A 26,438-nucleotide genomic window follows, 5' to 3' on the forward strand; every position below is an offset into this window, starting at 1 on the left:
CCTCCCTTCCTCTACCCATTAGGGTGAGCACCAAAGAAAGACTGGTGTGGCTTGGCGGGGAAGGGGAAGTTTTACTTGGACACCTCTAAGAGGAAATCCACTGGGACCAAAGAGCCGCCAGACTGCCCAGCAGGCGCAGCCAAGGACCTGCTGGGGCCTACCTGGGGTCTAAGGTCGTGTGTCTAGTCTGGTAGGATTTGGTGACTCTGTTCCAAGGACATCATTGTGACCTAAATAAATTGCCTGAAAGAGTATGGCAAATTGCCTAGGAGACCAAATTAATGAAGCCTGGGAATGGTGGGGGGATCAGGTGCTGGTGTTGGCATTGGCTCCTCAACAGCACACACAATATCTCAACTGCTGGGGGAAACTGCTGCCTGGAGGCCACTGTCCTCTGTCCTCTCTCTGCCCCCCCCACCCGGATATTCTGGAAGCTTCCCAGAATGGGAGCTGCATGAATTACCCTGAAGCCAAAATTTGGCCCTCTGCAGCCCAAGGCCAGTGTCTGGCATCTACTTTTGTGCACAGGTGTGTGTACGTCTTTAAAGGGCTGGAAAAACAAAACCAGACCAGGAACTGTGGGGTTCAGGCCTCCTGGATGGGGCACGCAAAGCTTACGGTGTTTACAGTGTGGCCTTTTCACAAGTGCACGCTGTCCCTGAGTGGCAACTCTCTGCAAATATACATCAGCATCACCCAGGACCTGTTAAAACAGGGGTGGTTCAGGGCTGGCTGCCAGGGTACCTGCCCCACACTGGTAGGATGGTGGGGGCTGTCTTGGGAGTGGAGGAGGGCCTGAGGATGTGCTGTTCTATTTCCTGATGCTGATTTTGGTTTCATAGACCACCCTTGGAGCTCTGCTCCAACAGGAAGGGCCTCCTCCTTGATGGCAAGATCCTGGCTACAAATTCTACTCTCCCCTGCCTTTAAAGAAAGTTAGAATATGGGGTTGTTCTTGTGATAGAGCAGGTTAAGCCACTGCCTTCAACGTGGACATCCCGTATGGACTCCAGTTTGAGCCCTGGCTGCTCTACTTTTGATCCTGCTCCCTAGTACTGAGCTTGGGAAAGCGGTGGAGACGGCTCAAGGATCAGTGCTTGGGCCCTTGCTACACGTGTAGCAAGGAAGAGGATCCTGGCTTCATCCTGTCCCAGTCCTGGCTGTTGTAGCCATTTGGGGAGTGAACCAGTGGATGGAAGGTTTCTCTCTGTGTCAGGATTTGAACTTCCTATCTTGGACTCTGCAGCATTTCCTGTTTCTCCTTCCCCACAGCTCATGAAATTTGCACCGTTCAGTTATCCACCAATCAGATGTAACTTGGTGCCTTACCTGAGAATCCCACTCCCCAATCTCTAAGCCCCCTTCCCTAGTTCCTACCCACCTACCTGTGGCTCAGATAATCTTGGTCACCAGTCCCTGGGGCCCACACACAGCCCACACACAGCCCACACACAGCCCACACGGCCCCTCCCTTCTTTTTCCTTTCTCCCCTGTCCCCTCCATCCTGCCCCTTTCCCTTGCCCTGGCAGCCCCCATCCTGCCACCATGGCAGCAGGCTTGTCCCTTCCTGTTTCCTCCCCTCCACCCCTGCTCCTGTTCCTACCCCATTGGAGTAAAGGACCTCCTAATACCGCATTGTGTCTGGGATTTTGGCTTGTGATAAACTAATCTTGAAAAGAGGACTTGGGGGGACCGGCGGCGTGGCCTAGTGGCTAAAGTACTTGCCTTGAAAGCGCCAGGATTCCATATAGGCACCGGTTCTAATCCCGGCAGCTCCACTTCCCATCCAGCTCCCTGCTTGTGGCCTGGGAAAGCAGTCGAGGACGGCCCAAAGCCTTGGGACCCTGCTCCCGTGTGGGAGACCTGGAGGAAGTTCCTGGCTCCTGGCTTCAGATCAGCATAGCACCGGCCGTTGCAGTCACTTGGGGAGTGAATCATCAGACGGCTCTTCCTTTCTATATCTCCTCCTCTCTGTATATCTGACTTTGTAATAAAACAAATAAATCTTAAAAAAAAAAAAAAGAGGACTTGGCTGCGGGAATTAGCTGCGTGAAATGTCAGAACAATAAGAACTTAAAGTGTATTTTAAAACTTAACATTCGGTCTTTCCCTCTTTTCTCTGTAACTGCCTTTCAAATAAACAAATTCAAAATATCATCTTTTTTTAAGGATTTATTTATTTTTATTTGAAAGGCAGATTTACAGAGAGAAGGAGAGACAGTGATTTTCCGTTCATTTGGTTCACTCCCCAAATGACCACAATGGCCGGCGCTGAGCCAGACCAAAGCCAGGAACCAGGAACTTCTTCCAGGTCTCTCATGTGGGTGCGGAGTGCCAGAGACCTGAGTTGTCATCTGCTGCTTTTCCAGGCCGTTAGCAGGGATCTGGATCCGAAGTGGAGCAGCTGGGACTCAGGTTAGGGCACATTTGGGATGCCAGCGTCACAGGCCGTGGTACAATGTGCGATGTCACAACACTGCTCCTTCAATCTTTTATTTCTACACCAAGGGAGTTTGACTTGTGGGACAAATGAATTTCCAAGAAACTAGAGACTAACAAAAATACTTACCACCTTTTTGCATTCCTTGGGAATGTAGGATCCAGAGGCAAAGCCATGGTCATTGTCAGACTGGGACATAATGGGTTCCTTTTATTGATTTTCTTACCCACATGTAAGTCAAGGACAGTTCCCTCTGGCCTCAATTATGGGCTACAGTTGGTCAGACTGTAAATCTTTTTATCCAGTGTTTGGGAGGATTTGATTACTAGAGAGAGCTGGGTTCTCTGCCATGGGCCTTCATTTTACCAACATTGGCTAAGCTTTGTGTACAGGATGTTGTGAATTTAAATTTTATTATTTTAAGATTTTTAATTGGATCTCTTCTCAGCCTTTTGGCTAAGACCACTTGAAGGTTATTTTGATTGGACAGGCTGATCGACAGGTGGAGATTGAGAAGCATCTGCTTGTTCACTCCCCAAGCGGCCACCATGGCCGGAGCTGAGCTGATCCAAAGCCAGTCTCCTCCTGCCTCCCACACAAGTGCAGAGTCCCAGTGCTTTGGGCCATGCTCCACTGCTTTTCCAGGCCACAAGCAGGGAGCTAGATGGGAAGTGGAGCAGCTGGGACACGAACTGGCACCCATGTGGAAATCCGGGTGCTCCAAGGGGGAGGATTATCCAATTGAACCATTGCGCTGGTCCTGGGTTTTTAAATTCTAAAAAATGAATAAAACACACAGTGCCGTAAAAAAGCCTGCAATCAGGTGGACAGATATTACTGATTAGATACACCATGTGGTGAGTGTTGTGTGACTGCGGACAAAACAAGGGGTTGGAACTAGGAGTCTGAAGAGGGGAAACTAATTGTGTGCGGGGTGTATATAAACCTTTGGGGCATCTCTCTTTTTGTTTGTTTGTTCACTGTGAAAGTGTGAGAAAATATGGGAGGATACAAGCAGGTGAGAGCCAGGTTGCAGAACCATTGAGGTTATTGAGAAGTTTGGGTGACACAGCCTGCAGGTAGTTGATGTATTTAATGCTTGTTTTCCGTGGGCCTGTTTTGGCATATGGGACAGATTTGAGATAAGAGCAGGTCTCACCACAGAGCAACTGGGAAGCCATTTGCGTTCATGGGAAGATACGTGTGTGGGATGAAAGCGGGATGGGAGGGTGGACTTCAGAACTTAGGGGACAGTAAATAGAACCGTGTCGCTGAAACTAGAGGCGAAACCCTCCACACACGTGCAGGTACTATAAGGAACCCAAGTGAACCTTAGCAGGTGCCTGGATAGTTTTGACAAGGGAAGAGTGGCTGTGCTTCAAAACAAAAGACATCGAAAGAGACTTAGACTGCAATTTGTTTTTCTCTTTAGGAGCGGCCAACTCCTTTCTAGACATTACTTTCTTGTATTTATTTATTTATTCATTTATTTTTATTGGAAAGACAGATGTACAGAGAGGAGAGACAGAGAAAGATCTTCCATCCAATGCTGCGCTGATCAGAAGCCAGGAGCCAGGAACTTCTTTCCAGGTCTCCCACGCTGGTGCAGGGTCCCAAGGCTTTGGGCCATCCTCGACTGCTTTCCCAGGCCACAAGCAGGGAGCTGGGTGGGAAGTGGAGCTGCTGGGATTAGAACCGGCGCCCATATAGGATCCCAGTGCGTTCAAGGCGAGGCCCTTAACTGTTAAACCGCGGGGGTTTAACAGGTGTGGGCCCCAGGAGTCGCGCCGCCCGAAAGCTCCCAATAACCAGGTCAGAGGCTGCAATAGCAAGAGGAATTTTATTAACGTTCGCGGACGGGCCCCACTCCTATGACAGAGTGAGAGCCCCGATGTCCAGGGGTACAGACATTTTATACTGCGAGCTCAGCACACCTGCTGGGTTTGGTACAAATTTTATGACCTTATTCTGGCGCCAGCTCAGGGTCCTCCAGCCTCATTTCCTCAGACTAAGGAATTTACTTATCAGGAGATAGAAACTTAGGCCTTCTTCCCATTGTCAGGCCCAGCATGGCCATTCCCCTACCCCTTATCTGATCTCGCCAAGCAGGATACAGAAGCAGAAAAAGCATTAACCCTACTTTTCTCTTTCATAACCATTATGCTCACGCCGGGCCCTAGACATTACTTTCTAACCTTTAAATTGATCATACCTATTTTTGTGTTTAACCGTGGAAACCTACTACTTCCGCCGCATTCAACATGGGTGCATTCCAACACACACTTCACAACACTCTTCCTAGGTGGCCCCAGCACCTACAGAAGCCAATTCCACCACTCTGTGTGAGGTGAGACGAATTTTACACTGCCTCGCAGCACGCAAGATGGCCCGGGTTCCTCCTACTTTTCATTGGTTGGTTCTTTCGGGTCTTCCCCGTGGGAGGACGGGCTTCCGTTTGATCGACAGCTGTTCTGCTCAATGGACGAGGAGCAGGAGCCAATGAAGCGCTGGAACTAGAAACCTTGGCGTGGGGGCGGGATGGAATCGAGCCGGAAGCGGGAGGGGAGAGTGAAACAGGAAAAGAAGGGAAGAAGGAAGAAGAGGAAAGAGAAGGAGAGGGGAGGAGGAGGAGGAGGGAGGCGGTGGCGGCGCCGTGGCGGAGGAGCAGGAGCAGGAGGGGATGGAGAGGAGGCGGCTCGTGGGTGGAATGGCGCTCCTGCTCCTCCAGGCGCTGCCCAGCCCCCTGTCAGCCAGGGCTGAACCCCCGCAGGTAAGGGGGAGGAGGCGTCCGGGCCCACCTGGGGGCCTGGGAATCGTCGCGGCCTGGCTGGAGAGGTCTGAAGCAGTGTTGTTAATCGAGTTGAGGGGGGTCCCACGAGGGGCGCCCTTGCCTGGCATGGCCCGGTTCTGAGGGGGCGTCGGCGTCTAGCAGAGCAATACCTGTCAGGCGTCTGGTGTTAGAAGGGAGCTGAGACACGTTGCCAGAGCGAGTGAGGAGCCTTTGAGATGTGGCAGTTGGATGAGGGCCTCTGGTGAGCGGGTGGTGGTGTGGAGCTGGCGTTTCCCGGGCTCCCTGGTGTCCCGCCCAGTGGAGCAAGTGGCCGAGGTGGCAGGGCAGTGAGCGTGTCTGTGTGGGCTAGCGAGCCGCTGGGGGGTAGGTGGCGGAGGGCCTGGGAGGCTGGACAGGGGACCATGTGTGTTTCGGCTTGATCCCATTTGCCCCGGTGTGAGTCCAGGCACCTTTGGTGGCAGGTGGTTGGAGGCAGGTGGGCGCCCCCAGGAGGAGGGGAGCCTCGAGTTTCGCACTAACTCATTCTGTTAGCCTGGTACTCCTGGGAAGACAAGGCAAGGATGCTGATCTGAACCTGCTCAGGCCTTTTGAGCAGAGGCAGTTCTGATGCTGGTGCAGGCAGTAAATGGAGTACCCTAGCTTTTCTGGTTTAGTAACTTGTTCTGTGTCCAGACACAGTTTGGGCTGGCATTTCAAAACCCTCATGGGAGTGTTACCTGCTGGTGCCAAGTTGGGTGGGGTACAGTAGGGGGACCCACCCCTCTTTCCCTGGTACTGGCAAAGCGTGACTCTTCTGTTTTCTTCATTTTCTTGTCCCTTTCCTGTTTGCAGAGAGACACATACACAGCACAGTGGCAAGGTCTGTACAACTTAGTGGGTATTCAAGAGCAGAAACAGGACACAATACCTTTCTCCCCAGGGCTTGAATGCGACTTTTTCATTTATACAAGTGGTTTTGTACATCAGTATCCTCTGTATAAAACAAGTTTCGGGGCCCGGCGGCGTGGCCTAGCAGCTAAAGTCCTTGCCTTGAACACACCGGGATCCCATATGGGCGCCGGTTCTAATCCCGGCAGCTCCATTTCCCATCCAGCTCCCTGCTTGTGGCCTGGGAAAGCAGTCAAGGATGGCCCGGAGCCTTGGGACCCTGCACCCGTGTGGGAGACCAGGAAGAGGTTCCTGGTTTCCGGCATCGGATCGGCGCGCCGGCCCGTTGCGGCTCACTTGGGGAGTGAATCATTGGATGGAAGATCTTCCTCTCTGTCTCTCCTCCTCTCTGTATATCTGACTTTATAATAAAAATAAATCTTAAAAAAAAGAAAACAAAAAAAAAGTTTCTAATGAGTTGAAATTTGTTAGAATCAACCATTTTAAAGTGAGCAATTAAGCAATACAGTCATCACCCCTATCTAGTACAAAACCATTCTCATCTCCCTGAAAGAACACTCCATCCCTATTAGATACTGGTCATCTTTTTTTTTTTTTTTTTTTTTTTTTATTATTATTAATTTCATTGCATTATGTGACACACATTTTTTTTTTTTTTTGCACTGGAATTCCCCCCGCCCCTCCCCAAACCCTCCCCCTCCCACAGTGGATTGCTCCACCCCGCTGTATTTCCATAGTTCAAACTCAGTTGAGATTCTTTCATTGGAGGTTTTGACCAATCGTAAAGTCCAGCATCTAATTGTCCTGGCAAATTCAACGGCTTCCTGGTGAGACCATCTCTGGTCCAAAGGCAGAACCAGCAGAGTATCATCCCAATCAAGTAAAAAACTCAACCCAATATTTACAACCATTTACAGCATTATGGCATTAATTGACATGGTATTGATTAACCAATATGTTACTAGGAAAATGCATGTTCTCGACCACAACCTGTGATCTTGTCTCCCCCCGTTCCTAGGCCTGGCAGCCACCAGTCTGCCTTCTGTTTATATGAATGTACTTACTATGGATATTTCACATAAATGGAATCCTATGATGCTCGTGTGCAGTCTTTTGTGTCTGTCTTCTTGAACTTGGCATAATGCTTTTTTTTTTTGGTTGTTGAAGATTTATTTAAATTTTTTTTTTAAATTTAAATTTTATTGGAAAGGCAGAGATACAAAAAGGAGGAGAGACATAGAGGAAGGTCTTCTATCCAATGATTCACTCCCCACATGGCTGCAACGGCTGGAGATGAGTGAGTCAGGAGCCGGGAGCCTCTTCTGCTTCTCCCACAAGAGTGCATGGTCCCAAGACTTTGAGCTGTCCTTGACTGCTTTCCCAGGCTGTAATCAGGGAGCTTGATGAGAAGCGGGGCTACCAGGACATGAACCGGTGTCATATGGGATCCTGGTGCACACAAGGTGAGGACTTTTAGCCGCTAGGCCACCGCACCAGGCCTAAGATTTATTGAATTTTTTAATTGTAAAGTCAGATACATATATATCTATATAGAGAGCAGAGAAAGAGAGGAAGATATGTCCGAAGATTCACTTCCCAAGTGGCCATAATGCCGGAGCTGTGCCAATCCGAAGCCAGGAGACTGTAGCCTCTTCCAGGTCTCCCACATGGGTGCAGGGTCCCAAGGCTTTGGACTGCCCTGGACCACTTTCCCAGGCCACAAGCAGGGAGCTGGATGGGAAGCAGGATTGTTGGAATTAGAATCAGCATCCGTATGGGATCCTGGCGCATTCAAGGTGAGGACTTTAGCCACTACGCCAGCGCGTCAGGCCCGGCATAATATGTTCAAGGATCATCTGCACTGTAACACCTTACCAGTACTTTATTCATTTTTATGGTTGAGTAACATTGTATTGTCTGTACATACTGCGTTTTGTTTATCTAGCTCTCCCTCTTGAAAGTCTCAAGTTTTTCCTCTCAGACTGTGCTTGTGTGTATTATAAATACCATTCAAAAGGGATGGAGCTCATTTTCTTGCCTAGAAAATTCCCTTTTCTAAGACTACCATCCTTTGGTTTAGCCTTGTTGGAGGTTTTACTTTTTCCAGTTAAAAAGGCACGGTGGGGGAGGAGCTGGGGAAGGCATTGTGGTGTAGTGGCGAAGGCTGCTGTCTGGGGCTAGGTGCAGTTTGTGTTTGGCTGCTCCACTGCCAATCCAGCTCCGAGCTGATGGCCTGGGGAGAACAATAGAGGATGACCTAAGTGTGTAGACTTCTTGCCATCCAGGTGAGAGACTCAGATGAAGCTCTTGGCTTCCACCTGGCTCAGTCTGGGCCGTCGGCGGCCATCTGGAGAGTGAACCAGCAGATGGAATGTCTCCATAAATCTGACTTTCAAAAAAGCGAGTAATTTTTTTTTTTAATATACTGGCAGGAGAGATGCATTTTTTAAATATTTATTTATTTTTATTGGAAAGGCGGATATACAGAGAGGAGGAGAGACAGAGAGGAAGATCCTCCATTCAAAGGTTCACTCCCCAAGTGACCGCAATGGCTGGAGCTGAGCCAATCCGAAGCCAGGAGCCAGAGCTCTTCTGGGTCTCCCACACTGGTGCAGGGTTCCAAAGCTTTGGGCCGTCCTCAACTGCTTTCCCAGGCCACAAGCAGGGAGCTGGATGGGAAGCAGGGCTGCCGGGACCAGAACCGGCGACCACATGGGATCCCGGGGCGTGCAAGGGAAGGACCTTTTTTTTTTTTTTTTAAAGATTTATTTATTTTATTACAAAATCAGATATACAGAGAGGAGAGACAGAGAGGAAGATCTTCCATCCGATGATTCACTCCCCAAGTGAGCCGCAACGGCCGGTGCGCACCGATCCGATGCCGGGAACCAGAAACCTCTTCTAGGTCTCCCACACGGGTGCAGGGTCCCAATGCATTGGGCCATCCTCGACTGCTTTCCCAGGACACAAGCAGGGAGCTGGATGGGAAATGGAGCTGCCGGGATTAGAACTGGCGCCCCTATGGGATCCCAGGGCGTTCAAGGCAAGGACTTAAGCCGCTAGGCCACGCCGCCGGGCCAAAGGGAAGGACCTTAACCACTATGCTGTCATGCCGGGCCCAAGAGATGCATTTTATCTGAAAAGTTAACAACCCTCAGGTTTGGTCAAGTGTAGGTCTTGACAAAACAAAATAGCACAAAAAAGTGCTCATCTGCCTGTTGAAGTGTCTCTTCAAGTTTGTTTGCAGTAACCAAGGAATACTGGTAAAGGGTTGGCTTGGGTGGGTTGCAGGCTCTGTTTGTCAGCAAGTGGAAAGATGGAAAAGGTTGTGAACTGTGATAAGAAGATGTGTAATGGCCTCTCTTGCCACTAATCCCAGTGGCCAAAGTCGTTTTCTCAACATGTCTGTGGAGCTTCTACTACTGCTAGGGACAGGATGGGTTTCGTGCCTGGTTCTGTTTTGTGGCTGCTGGCATCAGCCCTAACAGCGTCTGGAGAGAAGGGAGAGTTTTTGTAACATACCCCTAACAGCTCTTCCTAACAGCGCCACATCCTCTCACCGCCAGCCGCCTCCACACACTCCCTCCGCTGCTCATGCCCTGGTCTCTGGTCACCAGCACTAGGTTTCGACAGTCAGATTTGAGTTTAACCTTTGGAATGGAAGTTACTATATAACTACCTTGAATTCACCTGCATTTAGTCCTTTTAGGTGTGTTTTTGCCTTGTTCAGATCAGTAAGGGGAAACATTCTAGAGAACATTTTAGCATAGAACATATTTCAACCTCTCAGTGTGCCTGATTTCAACAGTGACTTCCAGCTGATTCTGAATTGAGAAGAACTTGTGCTATTCATTCTGTATTAAATTGCATCCCCCATCCATAGATGTACTAAATACACTATTAAAAAAAAGGGGTCCTGGCTTGGTGGCCTAGCAGCTAAAGTCCTCGCCTTGAACATGCTGGGATCCCATATGGGCGCTGGTTTTAATTCCGGCAGCCCCGCTTCCTATCCAGTTTCCTGCTTGAGGCCTGGGAAAGCAGTCGAGGACAGCCCAAAGCCTTGGGACCCTGCACCTGTGTGGGAGACCTAGAAGAGCTCCTCGCTTCTGGCTTTGAATCTGCGCATCTTCAGCCATTGCGGTCACTTGGGGAGTGAATCATCAGATGAAAGATCTTCCTCTCTGTCTCTCTTCCTCTCTGTATATCTGACGGCAATAAAAATAAACTAAATCTTAAAAAAAAAAAAAAGGAAAAGAAAAGAGAAAATATTTGAAAGACCAAGCAACAGAGTTGGTGGTGGCAGGAGGAAGGAAGGGGGAGAGAGAGAGGTTGGTTTATTCCTCAAAGGACGCAGCAGCCAGGTGTGTTCCTGAAAAAAGCCAGGAACTGCATTTAGGAACTCCAGCTGTGGGAGGCAGGATGGAAGTAGCTGGGATTTGAAAATCACAGGCTGCTGTTTAACCCACTGCACTGTAACATCCACCCCCTATCTTTTTTTTTTTTTTAAGATTTATTTATTTGAAAGGCAGAGTAACAAAGGGAGAGGCAGAGAGAGAAATAGATCTTCCATTCACTGGCTTACTATCCAGATGTCTGTAGTGACCTGGGCTGGGCCAGGCTGGAGCCAGGAACCCAGAATTTTGTTTAGATCTCGCACATGGATGGCGGAGTCCCAAGGACTTGGGCCATCTTCTGCTTTCCCAGGTACATTAGCAGGGAGCTGTGTCACCAGGAAGGAGCTGGGACTTGAGCTGGTGCTCCAATATGGGATACTAGTGTGTGTCATCCTTGCACAGGGGCCATGCTGATCTCTGTCATTACAGTTTTAGCATATGTGCTGCCAAAATGAGCACGATGCCAGTGCTGTGGGTAGCATCTTTGCAGCTTTACTCAGGCCAGTTCCCCCGGTGAATTTTTTTTTTTAACATGTTTAATGTTAGAGATACATCTTGGTTTCTCACTTCCAGCTTTGAACTGATACACCTGTGTCTTGCCATGCATGTCCGGAAAGTTCATCTGCCTGGCTCACTTCTGTTAGATCAACTGCCTATCAACGGCCACTGTGACTCACAGATGTGATTGTTTGAATCTATAAAGCATTAGAAAATAGAGTTTCCAAACAGGAAGACCTTGGCATTTGTTTCTGCTAGTTAAATTATGATGAAGATACGCAGAATTTCTTTCTGTTGTTAACTTAGATGTAACCAGAGTATTTGTTATTTACCATTGTTTTTAGTAGAAGTATTTTCTTCAGCGAGGTGCTGAACTGGTGGTCTGGACCCAAAAATCCAGGGGTGGGTTAGTTGTTCCATCTCCCCCGCTGTGCTCCTGAGTGGGAGCTGGATAGGGCTGCCCTGTCTGCTGTCTCCCACCAGGCCTTCAGCAATTAACTGTGCCCCTCTCCCCACACCTCACCTCTGCTTACCTCCAAAGCCCCTGTTTTTCAGTTGGGAAGCCCCACTCCTTTTACCTTTGTTAAAATGACTCTCCTTAAAAAAATAAATAAAAGGCTCTCCTTGCTTCTTACTGTCCTTCCTTCCCGATCCTCGTCTCCTTTCCTCATTTATTTGTTTAATCTACTTGACCTTCCAGAGCAAGTAATTGTGTAAGATCAGCACTTCAGTTTCTGTGACTCCTTGAAGTAAAATGTGGTCACATTCAAAAACTGGACATTGACTCAAGTGTCCAGTCCAAAGCATGCTGTTTGTTACAGCTCGACTCTGAAACAGCGAGTGACCAACAATCCCTGTTTGTGAGGTCTGCTCATCTTGTGGGAGGACAGATCACTTCCAGGGGATTGAAACCCAGAGGGAACCGTGCTGTGGTGGGCCTGCAAGCCAAGGACCATGGGCGCGCCTGATTCCTCTAGAGCACCAACTAGTGGACGACCGCCAGGAGCGTTATCAGGGACTGTGCGTGAAGCATCCTTCAAGTAAAGACCAGTGGGGGCAGGCTAGCTTCCAGGCTAGGCTTCCCGGCGAAGGAGTAGAAATGGGGGAGGTTTGCAGATGGCAGGTAGCGTGCGGCGAGGGTTCATGTGAGGGTTTTAGGGGTGTGTAGGTGAAAATTGAAAGTGAGCTTGTGCGCAGCTGGGGAAGAAGCCTTTGTCACTTCATCTAAGGTTGCATTGTGAAGCTGGAAGTGGACTATGTGCTGTCCATTTTTAAAAATATTTTATTTTGATAATCTTTACATAGTTGATTAGGGTACAAAGGGTCAAGGGCCACAGGAAAGTGGGTAAGACCATTGTTTCGACATTCTCTCTTTTTTCTGTATCTGCAGTAATGAGGGAGATAAAGGGAGAAACCCACCCAGCCTCCCACCTATCCCAGGGTCCCCAACATGGGGCATGCTCCGAGGGCACTGCTCAGGTGGTTTTGATAGTTCAACAGTTATGAATTGCTGCCAGTCTCGCCATTCCAAGCACGATGAGGTCACTGCAAAATCCACTGATTGACATAGTCCATCTTAGAGTTTCCGTTTGCCCAGATTTTCACTGCCAACACTTGTGTTGGCTGGGGTAGATGATCGATTTGTTCTGTCCTCCATCCTCTGCTGTGGTACCAAGTGTCCTCTGCTGGTTATGGTGGACTGCCATATCCTCCATGTACATCTGGATATGCTGTCCACTGCTCCGTCTGAGCCTCTGAGGAGGCTCGGCTTTGACACATACACTCTGTGGTCAGACCATGGAATGTTGTGCTGTCCATTTCAAGATGCTGCTTAGCTATCCGTGGCTGATGAATACTTAAAATACAGATAAATTATTCACTGAATTGCTTTTTCATTCATCTTATAATTTTTTTGAAAATTTATTTATTTATTTTTATTGCAAAGTCAGACATACAGAAAGGAGGAGAGACAGAGAGAAAGATCTTTCTTCTGATGATTCACTCCCAAAGTGACCACAAAGGACAGAGCTGAGCCAATCCGAAGTCAGGAGCCTCTTCCACATCTCCCACATGGTGCAGGGTCCCAAAGCTTTGGGCTGTCCTTGACTGCTTTTCCAGGCCACAAGCAGGGAGCTGGATGGGAAGTGGAGCTGCCGGGATTAGAACTGGTGCATTCAAGGAGAAGATTTCAGTTGCTAGGCCACCAAGCTGGGCCCTTGTATTTTTTTTTTAATTTTTTTAAAAAGATTTTATTTTTTTTAAGTTTTAAAAAAGAATATTTATTTTTATTGCAAAGTCAGATATATATACAGAGAGGAGGAGAGACAGAGAGGAATATCTTCTGTCCGATGAGTCACTCCACAAGTGACCGCAATGGCCGGTGCTACATCGATTGAAAGCCAGGAGCCAGGAGCTCTTCTAGGTCTCCCAGGTGGGTGCAGGGTCCCAAGGCTTTGGGCTGTCCTCGACTGCTTTCCCAGGCCACAAGCAGGGAGCTGGATGGAAAGCAGAGCTACCGGAATTAGAACCGGCGCCCATATGGGATCCCAGCGTGTTCAAGGCGAGGACTTTAGCTGCTAGGCCACCACACCGGGCACCTACAATCTCTTTTGTAATTTGTTTTAGAAAGCTTATTTATTTTAAAAGCAGAATGAGAGAGAAATCGTTCATCCACTGGTTCACTCCTCAAATGGCCGTAAGCTGCTGGAGCTAGGCTGGTCTGAAGCCAGGAGCAAAGATGTTCTTCCAGGTCTCCTACATGGATGGATTGTGGCTCAAGTACTTGGACCCCTGTGCCCATGTGGGAGACCCAGGTGACGCTCCTGGCTTCAGTCTGACCCAGTCGTTTGAGAAATGAACTAGCAGATGGAAGATTACTCTGTTTTTCTCTTTCTGTCTCTGTGAATCTGCCTTTTAAATAAATAAGGAAATCTTTAAAAATGATAATTAAAAAAAAAGGAAGATTCTAGTGTTTAGAAAATGTTATTTATCTGAAAGGCAGAGAGGTGGACTCCGAGGGCTCCCATCTGCCAGTTCACTGTCCTTGGACAGCCAGCACCTCCCCTGTTGGGCTGCATGAGACCCAGGAGCCTAGCACACCATCCTGGTCTCCCACACCAGTGGCAGAGATGTGAGTTCTTGAGTCGTCACTTCCTGCCTTCCAGGTGCCCATTAGGAGGAAGCTGGAATCAGAAACTAAATCAGTGGGCCTGGCGCAATGGCTCAGCAACTAAATCTCTAAATCCTCACTTTGCAAGCACCACCAGCATCCTGTATGGATGCTGGTTTGTGTCCTGGTTGCTTCATTTCCCATCCAGCTTCCTGCTTGTGGCCGGGGGAAAGCAGTAGAGGATGGCCCAAAGGCTTGGAACCCTGCACCCGTGTGGGAGACCTGGGGAAAGATCCTTAACCAGCTCCAGCTGTTGCGGCCATTTGGGGAATAGACTAGCTGATGAAAGGTTTTTCTCTCTGTCTCTCCTTCTCAAGAATCTGACTTTCCAATTAAAATAAATAAATCTTAACAAATAAACAAAGTAAGGGCCTGGCATTGTAGCCTAGTATCAGTTAAAGTCTGCGCCTTGCGTTCACTGGGATCCTATATGGGTGCCGGTTCATGTCACGGCAGCCCTGGTTCCCATCCAGTTCCCTGCTTGTGGCCTGTGAAAGCTGTCGAGGACGGCCCAAAGCCTTGCACCCACGTGGAGACCTGAAGGAAGCTCCTGGCTCCTGGCTTCAGATAGGCCCAGCTCCTGCTGTTGCGGTCACTTGGGGGAGTGAATCATCGGATGGGTCTTCTCTGTCTCTCCTCTGTGTATCTGACTTTCAAATAAAAATAAGTATTTAAAATAATAATAAAAAAGCAAAACAAAACAAACACAGGCACTTCGATATAGGATATGGGTGTTCCAGGTGGATTCTTAACTGCTGTTGACGCCTCTCTAACTTTAGAATAATTTAATCATCCCCAAAATAGCCCCACTGCCATTAGCAGTCACTGCCTGTCTGCCAGCCCTTTGCAACCACTGATCCACTCTATTTCTAAGGATTTACCGCTTCCGGACATTCCCTAGAAGAGACATACCTCGTGGTGCTTTCTGACTGGTTCCTTGCTTGCTGTGTCCGGGGTGCATTCACATGTCAGCAGTGTATCAGTGCCTCACTCCTGTTTAGGACCAGTAACTGTGTGCTGTTACCATGCTGTATGTATACACTGGACATTTGCCTGCTTCTACTTTTTTAATGCTTTGGATTATGCTGCTAATACTAGAGTGCAAGTTTTTGAGTAAGCATGTTTTTCATGAGTGTACAAACCAGTGGAATTGTTGGGTCATCTGATAACTCTGTTTGTAGTCTTTTGGGGGAAATGCCAAACTGTTTTCCAAAATGGTATGATATTTAATTGAAATTAAATAGCTATCTGTGCTGGTGAAGACATGCTGATCTAACAGCTCAGTGATGTGGTTTGATACAGTGTAACACAGAGGTGGTGCAGTCACGGTCTTGGGTCAATCCACATGCTTTCCAAACCTGACACACCCTGTGCTTGTGCCACTTTTATAATCTCTTTCTGCCTCAATTGCTTTATCTATGAAAAGGGAGTAATGTTAATAGATAGCTCACAGGATGGCCTGGGATGAAAAGCTATCTGTAACTGTTTTGGGCTATGTTTAATAGTGAAGTGTCACAGTAATGATCACTTGTTCCTCAGTGCATCAGTGTCAGCTCCTAAATCTAGGTTCAGAAACAGATTTGGGGAGTTTACAAGCGACTTTCTTGCTCCTGTTCTGCATTGGAGATTATGTTTGCCCCTCTGTTCTCTTCGTCCCCTCCAGAGGATGTGTGTCAGTGTCCTGAAGCGTTCTGGGATGTTACCTCTTGGAGGGCTGCTGGTCTCCAACAGTTGAAGGCAGTGATGATGTTGCAAAGCATCCTGCATTGCTCAGGGCTGTGCCTGCGCATGAACAGGCAGTGCCGACGTGGAGAAAGTCTGGTTTCTGACCCCTACTACTGCTGTCCCAGCTCTTGCTCAATTCTGAGGAGCCTGAGGTCAGCCGTCCCACAGAGAGGGAGCCACGGGAACGTAGCATTCTGGACTGGATGACGTAGCCGCTGACAGCAGCACCAGGCGGGCCAGCTTAAAGCTTTCATGTTCTGGCTCTTAATTACCCTCAGGTTTGTTGATGTAAGCTACTAGTCAGCTCTGTTTGGTCAGCCAGCACCAGACTCTCTGGAAAGACACTTTTAAAATCTGTGGTTCAGGACCTGTTGTGGTAGCAGCTAAAGTCTTTACCTTGAGCGCACCGGGACCCCATGTGGGTGCCAGTTGGTATCTTGGCAGCCCTGCTTCCCATCCAGCTCCCTGCTTGTGGCCTGGGAAAGCAGTTGAGGCCTGGGACGCTGCATCCGCGTGGGAGACCTGGAAGAGGCTCCTGGCTTTGGATTGGCTCATCTCTGTCCTTTGTGGTCACCTGGGGAATGAATCAGTGGACGGAAGATCTTCCTCTCTGTCTCTCCTCCTCTCTGTATGTCTGACTTTCCAGTAAAAATAAAGTAAATCTTTAAGAAAAATAAAAACTAGTACTTTAAAAAGAAATTTGTGGTTCAGTCAGCAGGTGAGCCCCTCCTGTTTCCCCATCTTGACCTCTCTGTCCTCCTTTGATGCGCCCTGTGGTTTCAGTTTAAGCACTTGATTTGTTTTCATCTCGGTGAAAGCCTGATGACCAGCTATTACTTTCTCAGTGCCCTCCATGATCCTGTAACCAGTCTGAGCTGAGTCATGTTCTTAGAGCTTTTTTCTTTTCTCATCCCAAGCCTTAGCCCTCTCATTTCCGGCCCCAGGAACGCTGTTTTGTTTTCACACAGACTTCTCATGGGAAACCAATTCATGTTTTCAGGGTCATCCACAGGAAAGCCCGACTTCTGGACCTCAGGCTGGGCATGTCTGGAGGAGGGTCTTTTTCAGGCTCCTGGGATGCAGGCATGTCCTGTGTGTGCTGTGGGTGACTTTAATGGCACTGCCAACTGTCTTTTGAGTTCCATGCCACCCGTACCTTATCCTGAGGGGGCCTGTTGCCCCTTTCTGCCTTCAGTTAGACCAAATACTTGATTTCTGGAATCTGAGCAGTATTTGGGTTCATTTCTTGTCCCTGCAACCCATCATGGATGTCCCTGGGACCACTCTTGCACCTGAGGCAGGTCTTGGTGGCCGGTGTACTCAACATCCTGCGCAGCCCGAGGTCTGGCACGTGGGCATTGCCCTTGGACATTGTCCTTTACAGTTCCGCTAGGTGGAGCAATATCTGGCCTGAAAACTGCTTGACCGCTGTGGAAACCACAAAGAAACAAACGGGAGCTGGGTGGGGGAAGGAAGGGGAGACAGAGCCCATGGCCGTATCACATTCTAAGGCTTGTGGACAGGCTGGGCTTTCCTCGCGTGGGGATCAAAGTAGGTCACCCTCTTAGTTTTGGGGCCTGCCAGCCTTGCTCGGAGTACGTGCTTGAGATCCTCTGGCTCACTTGGTTGCTTTCCCGTGGCTCTGGCTTGTTTACTTTTGATTTGCTTTTTGCCACACTTCCTCATGTGGGAAAACTGAAGAATTGTATGTTTTCTCTTGGTGCCGTCTTGGTCCTCAATGTGTCAAGACTCTTTTTATTCAAGATTTCAGGTGTTTTAAGGAATTAAGCTTGTTTTGGAAGAAGTGAAAATAAGTATAAGATGTTGCAAGAATGTTTGTGACTTGAAAGGGAGGGTGGGTCCCGGGTTGAAGGGTTGCAAAAACAAGCCTGTTTTGATTTTTTGAATATCTAGCAAGACAAATCTTTATGTTGTAACACTTTTATTATGCATTTTTTTTCACATCATGCGGCATGGGTTCTTGGAGAAAATACTCTTATTTTTCAAAATCCTGCATGCTGCAGTTTGGTTTGCCACTTGCTAATTTAGCCTGCTCATCTCAACTTGACCTGACAGTTTCACAAAACAAAAGAAACACCAGCAGCAACCCACAGCCTAGTTAGTTAACCAGATCTAAGTATTGTCCTTCTCAGTGGTTCGTCTTGGAGAAGAAATTAATTCTTGTCTTCATGAATTTACATGTCGCGTCTACTAAAATTGGAACGATACGGAGAAGATTAGCATGGCCCATGCGCAAGGAATACTTGTCTTTCTACACTAAAATAGTGGAATATTGGTCCCAGTGACTCAGACCATTCTCCACTGCTTGTCCACAAACAGGGAACTGGATCGGAAATGGAGCAGCCAGGGCACAAACTGGCGCCTATATAGGATGCTGGCATTTGGAGGTGGAGGAGTTGAGCCATCGTATCATCCCCTTAAGGTATCTTTTGTACCACTTTGTAAACCACACAGAAATTACACATGTTCTTAATGGACAGTAAAAAGTGAAAGCTTATAGTTTGCTGTATGTTTTTGGTGGTTTCTCAGTTTCTGTTATGTCTATATTCATGGAGATAGTGATACAAGAGAGACTTAAAAGCTTCATGGAAAACTGGACCTGAAAGATGACACGTGGATGGATGTTACAGACTAGAGGCTGCAGTGCTGGTTAGAGCATCCACGTCCCACACCAGAGGACTTGTGTTAGATACCTGGTTCCAGTTCCTGGCTCCAGTTTCCTGCTCATGCCATCCCTGTGAGGCAGCCGTGGTGGCTCAGCTGGTTGGGTTTTTCCCACCCACATGGGAGACCTGGATTGAGTTTCTTGCTCTCAAACTCAGCCCCAGCCCGACTCTGGCCATTGTAGCCACTTAGAGAGTGAACCAGTGGATTCTCTTCCCACCCCCAGCTGCCCCCCTCCCTCCCAAATATTTTTAAGAAAACATTTTTTAAGATAAGGTATATTTCCCATGAGCTTGTTGAAGCTAACCTCTTGTTGTTTACATATATAAAGAGGTTGGTATGGGTAGTGTACTTTATTTTCTTTCTTGGTATGGGTAGTGTACTTTATTTTCTTTCTTAGTTTTAAAATAGAAATTAGGGGGCCTGTCAGGATAGCCTAGTGGCTAAATCCTCGCCTTACATGTGCTAGAATCCCATATGGTGCTGGTTCATGTCCCGGCTGCTTGTCCTCCCATTCAGCTGTGATCTGAGAAAGCAGCAGAAAATGGCCCAAAGCCTTGAGAACTTGCACCCATTTGGGAAACTCGGAAGGAACTCCTGGCTCCTGGCTTTAGGCCAGCTTAGCTTTGGCCATTGTGGCCACTTGGGGAGTGAGCCAGCAAATGAAAGATCTTTCTGTCTCCCATAAATCTGCCTTTCCAATTAAAAAAAACTTTAAAAAGTAGAAATTGGATATTTTTAAAAAAGGTTTATTTATTTGTATTGGAAAGGTGGATATACAGAGAGGAGGAAAGATAGAGAGGAAGATCTTCTGTCCGATGGTTTAATCCCCAAGCGGCCGCAATGGCTGGAGCTGAGCCAGTCTGAAGCCAGGAGTCTCTTCCGGGTCTCCCACGCGCGTGCAGGATCCCAAAGCTTTGGGCCGTCCTCAACTGCTTTCCCAGGCCACAAGCAGGAAGCTGGATAGGAAGTGGGGCTGCCGGGATTAGAACTGGCACCCATATGGGATCATGGTGCGTTTAAGGCGAGGACTTTAGCCACTAGGCCACCACGCTGGGCCCAAATTCACTCTTTTGAAGGATACAGCTCAGTGGCTTTTATTATCCTCAAAAGATTGGGCTACTATCGCCACTGTCTTTATTGCTGAACACTTTTTTGTGTCCCAAAAAGAAACCCCATTGCCATTGGCATATTCTCCCTCGCCTCAGACCCTGGCAGCTGCTAATCCACTCTGTTTCTGTGGATTTGCCTGTTGTGGACATTTCGCACAAATGGACTCGTACACCAAGATGCCTTTTGTGACTGTTTCCCTTTTTGGTGTGATGTTTTCAGGTTCATCCATGTTACAGGCTGTATCAACACTTCATTCCTCCTGCTTTATTTCTAAAGATTTATTTATTTTTATCAGAAAGTCAGGTACACAGAGGAGAGACAGAGTAGAAGATCTTCTGTCTACTGGCCTACTCCCCAAGTGGCTGCAGTGGCTGGAGCTGAGCTGAGCTGAGCTGAGCCTAAGCCAGGAACCAGGAGCCTCTTTTGGATCTTCCATGTGGGTACAGGTTCTCAAGGATTTGGGCCATCCTCTACTGCCTTCCCAAGCCACAAGCAGGGAGCTAGAATGGAAGTGGAACAGCTGGAATGCAAACTGGCACACACATGGGATCCTGGAGTGCGCAAGTTGAGGATTTAGCCACTGGGCTACTGTGCTGGGCCGTACTTTTTCATTTCTTGCCTTTGCTTTTGGTGTTCCTTAGTTCTTTCTTTCTTTTTTTTTTTTTTTTAAGATGTATTTATTTTTATTGGAAAGTCAGATTTTACAGAGAGAAAGAGAAACAGAAAGATCCTCCATCCACTGGTTTACTTCCCATGCGGCTGCCACGGCTGGGGCTGAGCCAATCTGAAGCCAGGAGCCAGGAGCCAGGAGCCTTGTTTGGTCTCCTGCGTGGGTGCAGGATCCCAAGGCTTTGGGCCATCCTCGACTGCTTTCCCAGGCCACAAGCAGGGAGCTGGATGGGAAGTGGAGCAGCCGAGAGACAATCAGGCGCCCATATGGGATCCCAGTGCGTGCAAGGTGAGGACTTTAGCCAACATGCTTCCACGTTGAGCCCTCCTTAGTTCTTTTAAAGACCCTGAGAAGTGGAGTCAGTGTTGATAACTGTAAGGTAAGCTGCCAGCATCTCATATCAACACTGGTTGGTTCCTCTGCTTCTATCAGCTCCCTGCTAATGTTCCAAGTTCTTGAGTTGCTAGTACATTAATGTGTGAGACCAGATGAAGCTCTTGGCTTCTGGCTTTGATGTGGATTAGCCCAGGCCATTTAGTTTATTTGTGTAGTGAGCCAATGGAAAAAGTCTTCGCTCTTCCTTTTAAATACATGCATATACATACAAAAGTCTTTCAAAAATAGACTACGGTGGCCTGGCGTAGCATTTAAGTCCTTGCCTTGCATATGCTAGGATCCCATATGAGCACTAGTTCTAATGCCGGCTGCTCCACTTCCCATCCAGCTCCCTGCCTGTGGCCTGGAAAAGCAGTCGAGGATGACCCAAAGCCTTGGGACACTGCACCCGTGTGGGAGACCCGGAAGAGACTCCAGAATCCTGCCTTTGGATTGGCTCAGCTTCGGCTTTGGCTGCAGTGTGGGGAGTCAACAGTGGATGGAAGATCTTTCCTTATTTCCTTCTCTCTAAATATCTGCCTTTCCAATAAAAAAAAAAATAAGTAAATCTTTAGAAATTTAAGTCTAGATTTTGAATTTCACTTGATCTTAGCCGAAAGTCCGAGAAGTGATCGATTTTGAATTTCTAAAAGATAAGGATTCTGTTCTTTCAACCTACTCATCATGCCATATCACATCCTGAAAAAATGACACTAATTTTCTAATGTGAAGTAACGATGTTCCATATAGTAATTTAAATAACATGCTGGGGTAAATTACTATTAGAACAGGGAACTAAGTATGACAGTTCTTCGGTTTTGATAAGTGATTAACTGCCACTAAGAATTCTACTATTGTATTTATTTTATTTTATTCCCCAGCACTTTCCTGTGGGTCGAGAATATCAGAAAAAAAAATTTTTTTTAATTGCAAAGTCAGATATACAGAGAAGAGGAGAGACAGAGAGGAAGATCTTCCGTCCCAAGTGACTCCCCAAGTGACCGCAATGGCCGGTGCTGCGCCAATTGCCGATTCGAAGCTGGGAGCTAGGAGCTAGGAGCTTCCTCTGGGTCTCCCACACTGTGCAGGGTCCCAAGGCTTTGGTCTTTCCTTGACTGCTTTCCCAGGCCACAAGCAGGGAGCTGGATGAGAAGTGGAGCTGCCGGGATTAAAACTGGCGCCCATATGGGATCCTGGCGCGTTCAAGATGAAGACTTTAGCTGCTAGGCCACGGCGCTAGGCCCAGAAGTGGACCTTTGACACAGTGGTTAAGACACATAGCGGTGTATCAGTCTGTGTTCCGGCTCTGCTTCTGATTCTAGTTTCCTGCTGATGAGCACCTTGGGACGGAGTAGGTGATGACTCAAGTATTTGAGTCTGTGACTGAGTTCAAGACTACTGGTTTTGTAGTCTGGCCTAGGCTGTTGCAGACATTAGGAGAGTGAACCAAGATCTTTTTCTGCCTAACATTCTTAAAACCCGACTTTCTTAAATAGATCTAGCAGTAGAGTTTTAATCATAGCCATCTGACCCACCTTTTTAACCTTTGCCTAGTATATGAAGTAAAAGATTAACTGAGGACTTTCGCCTACAATTTGGATCTAGTGAGAATTTTTGGAAAAACTCTTATCTGAGATTGCACAAATGTTCAGAAAAACATGGGACAGTGAAGAGATGCTGTCAGTGTATTTTCTTGATTTCAGCTCTCCCAGGGTGGCTATGGGTCTCCATGCCAAGCCTGGGTGACTGTACCTGCTCTTACAGTGCTGAGTGTTCACAGCAGGTGAGCTTTACTGCTGCGGGAGAAGAGCAGCATGGAATTGGGAGGCTGAAAGCCAGTGGAAATGATGATGCTATGAGCAGTTGTCAGTAAAGAAGGGGCCTGTGCTGTGCAGAGTGGGAGAGGTTCACCATGGGACGGGCTCTGACTGTGGCCCTCTGCAGGGGCTTGGCTGTGAGCATGTGTGCTATGTACCTGCGTGCGCTGTGACTCGCCCAAGGACACCGTAGACTTTTATCACAGAAATGGCCAGCCTCAGACCAGGTTCTGGGTAGTGCTGATAACAGTAAGGAAGGCTCAGAGGGGCTAAGTCATCAGCCCAAGGTCACAGGACTGGGTGGTAGCATGGCCACATCAGGTGGCAGAGCCATAACAAAGTCGAGTTCAAAGGAAAATCTCACAGACTATACTCCTTGGGAAGGCTTGTCCCTTCAGACTGTTCTGGTGTGGCATGGGGGCATCCAAAATGGTTTTGAACATGGTGTCAACTTTTAGTTCTGATTTGATTGAATTGTTTCTATGCATATGTTTGTTTATTTGAAAGGCAGAACAACAGAGGAGATATACATACACGCACACACACACAGATCTTCCATTGCTGATTTCCCAAAGAGCCACAGCAGCTGCATTTGGACCAACCTGAAGCCAAGAGCCTATCATGGGTGGCAGAGGCCCAAATATTTCTTTCGGCCACCTGCTTCTGCTTTCCCAGGTTCAATAGCAGGAAGCCGGATCAGAAGCAGAATCGTCCTGTATTGGAGCGTTAAATCAGGTCTGGCCTCTTGCTTGCAGTCCAGCTTACTGCTCACATGCCTGGGAAGGCAGCAGATGATAGCCCCAGGACTTGCGTCCCCGTCTTTAAGAAAAGGAGTCTGAAGGAAGAGCAGTGGAGGTAAATCCTGAGATGTTGGCTCTTGCTCTTTATTTCCGTGGAGGGTCAATAGCTTTCTGAAAGGCACTTGGAGCTCTGTGTCCTCCAGTTCCCATTGTAGTCATCTGTCCCTACTCCCTCCTTGCTCAGGGCTGGGAGCTTGGATCATGGTGGTTTTGCAGATTTCCTTGCTGCCATCATCCTGTGTTGCCTCACCCCTGAGGCCTGTGGTTTGAAGGTGTGTCTGCAGCATGGCCGGCCTTGTGTGACACAAGACTCCGCCTCTCTTGCATCTGATGCGCTGCCCTCTCCAGTTCTACCACCTTTCGTCATTGTCTTCCACGGAGGTGTGGGCATGCGTGATACATTTTCTAATGTTTTCCTCTGGTGTCTTTTGACCAAGGAGTCTCAGGCATGGAGTAGATTTGGTTACCAAAGAGCCAAAGGAAGAAGGATTTGATATTCAGTTTACGTAGTACTCAGGAAATGAGGGAAGGCAGGATGCCATGAGCTGTGCTTCCAGCCAGACTTATATTCCACAATCCTTTATGCAAAAAAGCCAACCTCCAGGTGTTGGCTGATGTAGTTGTTATTTAGGAGACAAAACCAGGAGCAGCTCTGTTTCAGTCTCCTTCATTGTAAAACCACTGCTGAGGGAGTTAGGTTCTGTCCCCTGTTATCTTGATAAAGGAAATTTTGCTGCTACAATGGTGTTAGGGCTTTAAATTCTTCAGCAGAAATTTGAGGCACACATCGAAGTCTCCCCATCCCCGCATCCACCTTGTGTGCCCAGGGTCCCCATCCATGGCCAGGAACCTGTCACTGTCATGGATGTTTATGGGTTCAGCCAGTTAGCTTCCATCTTCTCTATAATCATCAAGTCTTTTGCTTTTTATCCAATTAACACTGTCTTATTGAAGGCCTGCTTTATTTGATTCAATGAGGGATCTGGGAGGGAAAGTTATACATCTTGTTACTAAGTTGCTTATATGTTTTTTGTTTGTTTGTTTTATGAAAAGCAGAGTTACGGAGAGGTGGGGAAAGACACACATACATACACAGAGAAACCTTCCATCTGGTTCACTCCCCATTCAGCCACAACAGGCTGGGCCAGGCCAAGCCAGGAACTTCGGTTTGGTTCTCGTCTCTCACGTGGATGGCAGGGACCCAGACCCTTGGCCAGCATCTGCTCTCCCAGGTGTGTTTTGGCAGAAGTGCTGGATCAGAAGCACAACATTTGGGACTCAAACTGGTGCTCAAATAGAATGCCAGTGTTGTGGGTGGTGGCTTAACTGGCTGTGCCACAGCGCTGGCCCCAGCTGCTTCTATAGAGAAACAATAGACTTGAATATTAACAAAATGAAAACATGAAGTATGAAATGTCTTTGCTGAGTATGAAGCATATGCAAGAGGATGGATTCACCTACAAAAATACAGCCAAGATGGCTTTTCTCTGGGCAGTGAGAATGTCCATTCTGATGATGTTGTACTCAGAACACCCCCAGCCACCTCAGGGACTCCAGAGTTGAGATATCTGTAGTAAAACGACCTTGCTGTTAGCCTGTTCTTCGCCTCAGCCACCACACACCTGTATTTCCACTGAAAATAGATCACACCTCTCTTCACTGTGCTCAAAGTTTAGATTGAAGAGAAGATGAAGAAGTTGGGACCCGAGAGCTGGGTTTTCTGAACGGAGTTCTCGTTCTGGGTTGTGCGTGTGCAGGTGATGTGCTTGCGTCCTTCCTTCTGCTCTGCGCCCTGTGGTCCCTGCTTGAGAAAGCCGTGGAGGAGGCATGAGCCGTGGCCGGGATCAGCCCAGAGGTGTAGCCTGGTGATATTCCTGTAATGCTTGGCTACTTGCCAGTTTAGGGTCAAGCTGTTTCCAGGATAGGAAAAACAAACCTTGCCTTTTGGTACGAAAACAAACAAGGTTGTTTTGTACTTAATGAAGCCCACATTGCAGATCCAGTGACTGCCCGTTGCTCTGCAGGGGTATGTTTCAGAGACCCCTTTATTCGCTTGAGATGGCAGAAACCTTTTTATCATGGAGGTAATAAATATGTTGGAATAATTGTCAACTAACAGGTAATTAAGGGTCTGTCTTCCTTTCTTTTCTTTCTTCTAAGATTTAGTTACTTGTTTCAAAGGCGGAGTTTACGGAGGTGGGATGGGGGGAGATAGAGACCTTTTCACCTGCTGTTTTACACCCCCAAATGGCTTAAATGCCTTGGGGTAGACCAGGCCACAGCCAGGAGCCGGGAGCCTCCTCTGGGTCTCCAATGTGGATACAGACACCCAAGTAATTGGGCCAGGCTTTGCTGCTTTCTTAGGCCATTAGCAGGGAGCTGGATTGAAAGTGGAACATCTGATAGTCCAGCCAGCATCCATATGAGCAGTCCCAGAAGTTTCTTGTTAGGGGACAGAAAAACAGTAGCTTCTGCTACTTTTGTTTATCTCCTTCTAAAAGATTAAGGCTATGGGGCCAGCACTGTGGCATAGCGAGCTAAGCTTCCACCTGCCATGCTGGCATCCTGTATGGTCTCCAGTTTATATCCTGGCTGCTCCACTTCTAATCCAGCTCCCTGCTTATGACCTGGAAAAGCAGCAGAGGATGGCCCAAAGCCTTGGCCGCTTGTACCCACATGGAAGACATGGAAGAGGCTTTGTGCTTCCCAACACTACCCCAGTTTCTATAGTAGAACAAAATCAATGCCAAGAGGTCCAGCAGTGTGGCACAAGTGGGTTAAGCCATCTCTTGCAGGAATGACAGCTGGCATTCCATGTTAGAGTAATGACTTCTGGCTCTTGTGCTTCCAAAGCAGTTATTTACTAATGTGTCTGGAAGTGCAGCAGTGCCTGGACCCCTGCCACCTGTGTTGGAGACCTGGATGGAGTTGCAGGCTCCTGGCTTGGTGTGGCCATTTGGGGAGTGAATCAGCAGATGGGAGATCTTTTTCTTTATCTTTTCTCTCTTTTTCTGTATCACTGTGCCTTCCATTTAATAGGTAAATTAATTTTCAAAAATCCAGCCCAAGATTT

The 26,438-nt window shown here is 47.9% G+C and overlaps 1 protein-coding gene, 1 non-coding gene and 1 pseudogene across 2 annotated transcripts in view; 2 read left to right on the top strand and 1 right to left on the bottom strand.

The window, feature by feature from the left end:
* The first annotated feature begins 5,047 nt into the window (after positions 1 to 5,047).
* WBP1L (WW domain binding protein 1 like) overlaps positions 5,048 to 26,438 on the top strand; it is a 70,399-nt gene continuing 49,008 nt past the window's right edge. The window contains exon 1 of the mRNA XM_004579897.2: positions 5,048 to 5,210. Within this exon, the coding sequence (XP_004579954.2) occupies positions 5,121 to 5,210 (90 nt within the window). The 5' untranslated portion in view covers positions 5,048 to 5,120. The remainder of the gene's footprint in view (positions 5,211 to 26,438) is intronic.
* LOC118759480 (U6 spliceosomal RNA) lies at positions 10,880 to 10,972 on the bottom strand (annotated as a pseudogene).
* LOC118759479 (U6 spliceosomal RNA) lies at positions 18,095 to 18,200 on the top strand. The gene has a single exon (XR_004996212.2). It is a non-coding gene; the product is annotated as a U6 spliceosomal RNA (small nuclear RNA).

The sequence above is a fragment of the Ochotona princeps genome, chromosome 13 (assembly GCF_030435755.1).
Source record: "Ochotona princeps isolate mOchPri1 chromosome 13, mOchPri1.hap1, whole genome shotgun sequence".
Classification (NCBI taxonomy): Eukaryota; Metazoa; Chordata; class Mammalia; order Lagomorpha; family Ochotonidae; genus Ochotona; species Ochotona princeps.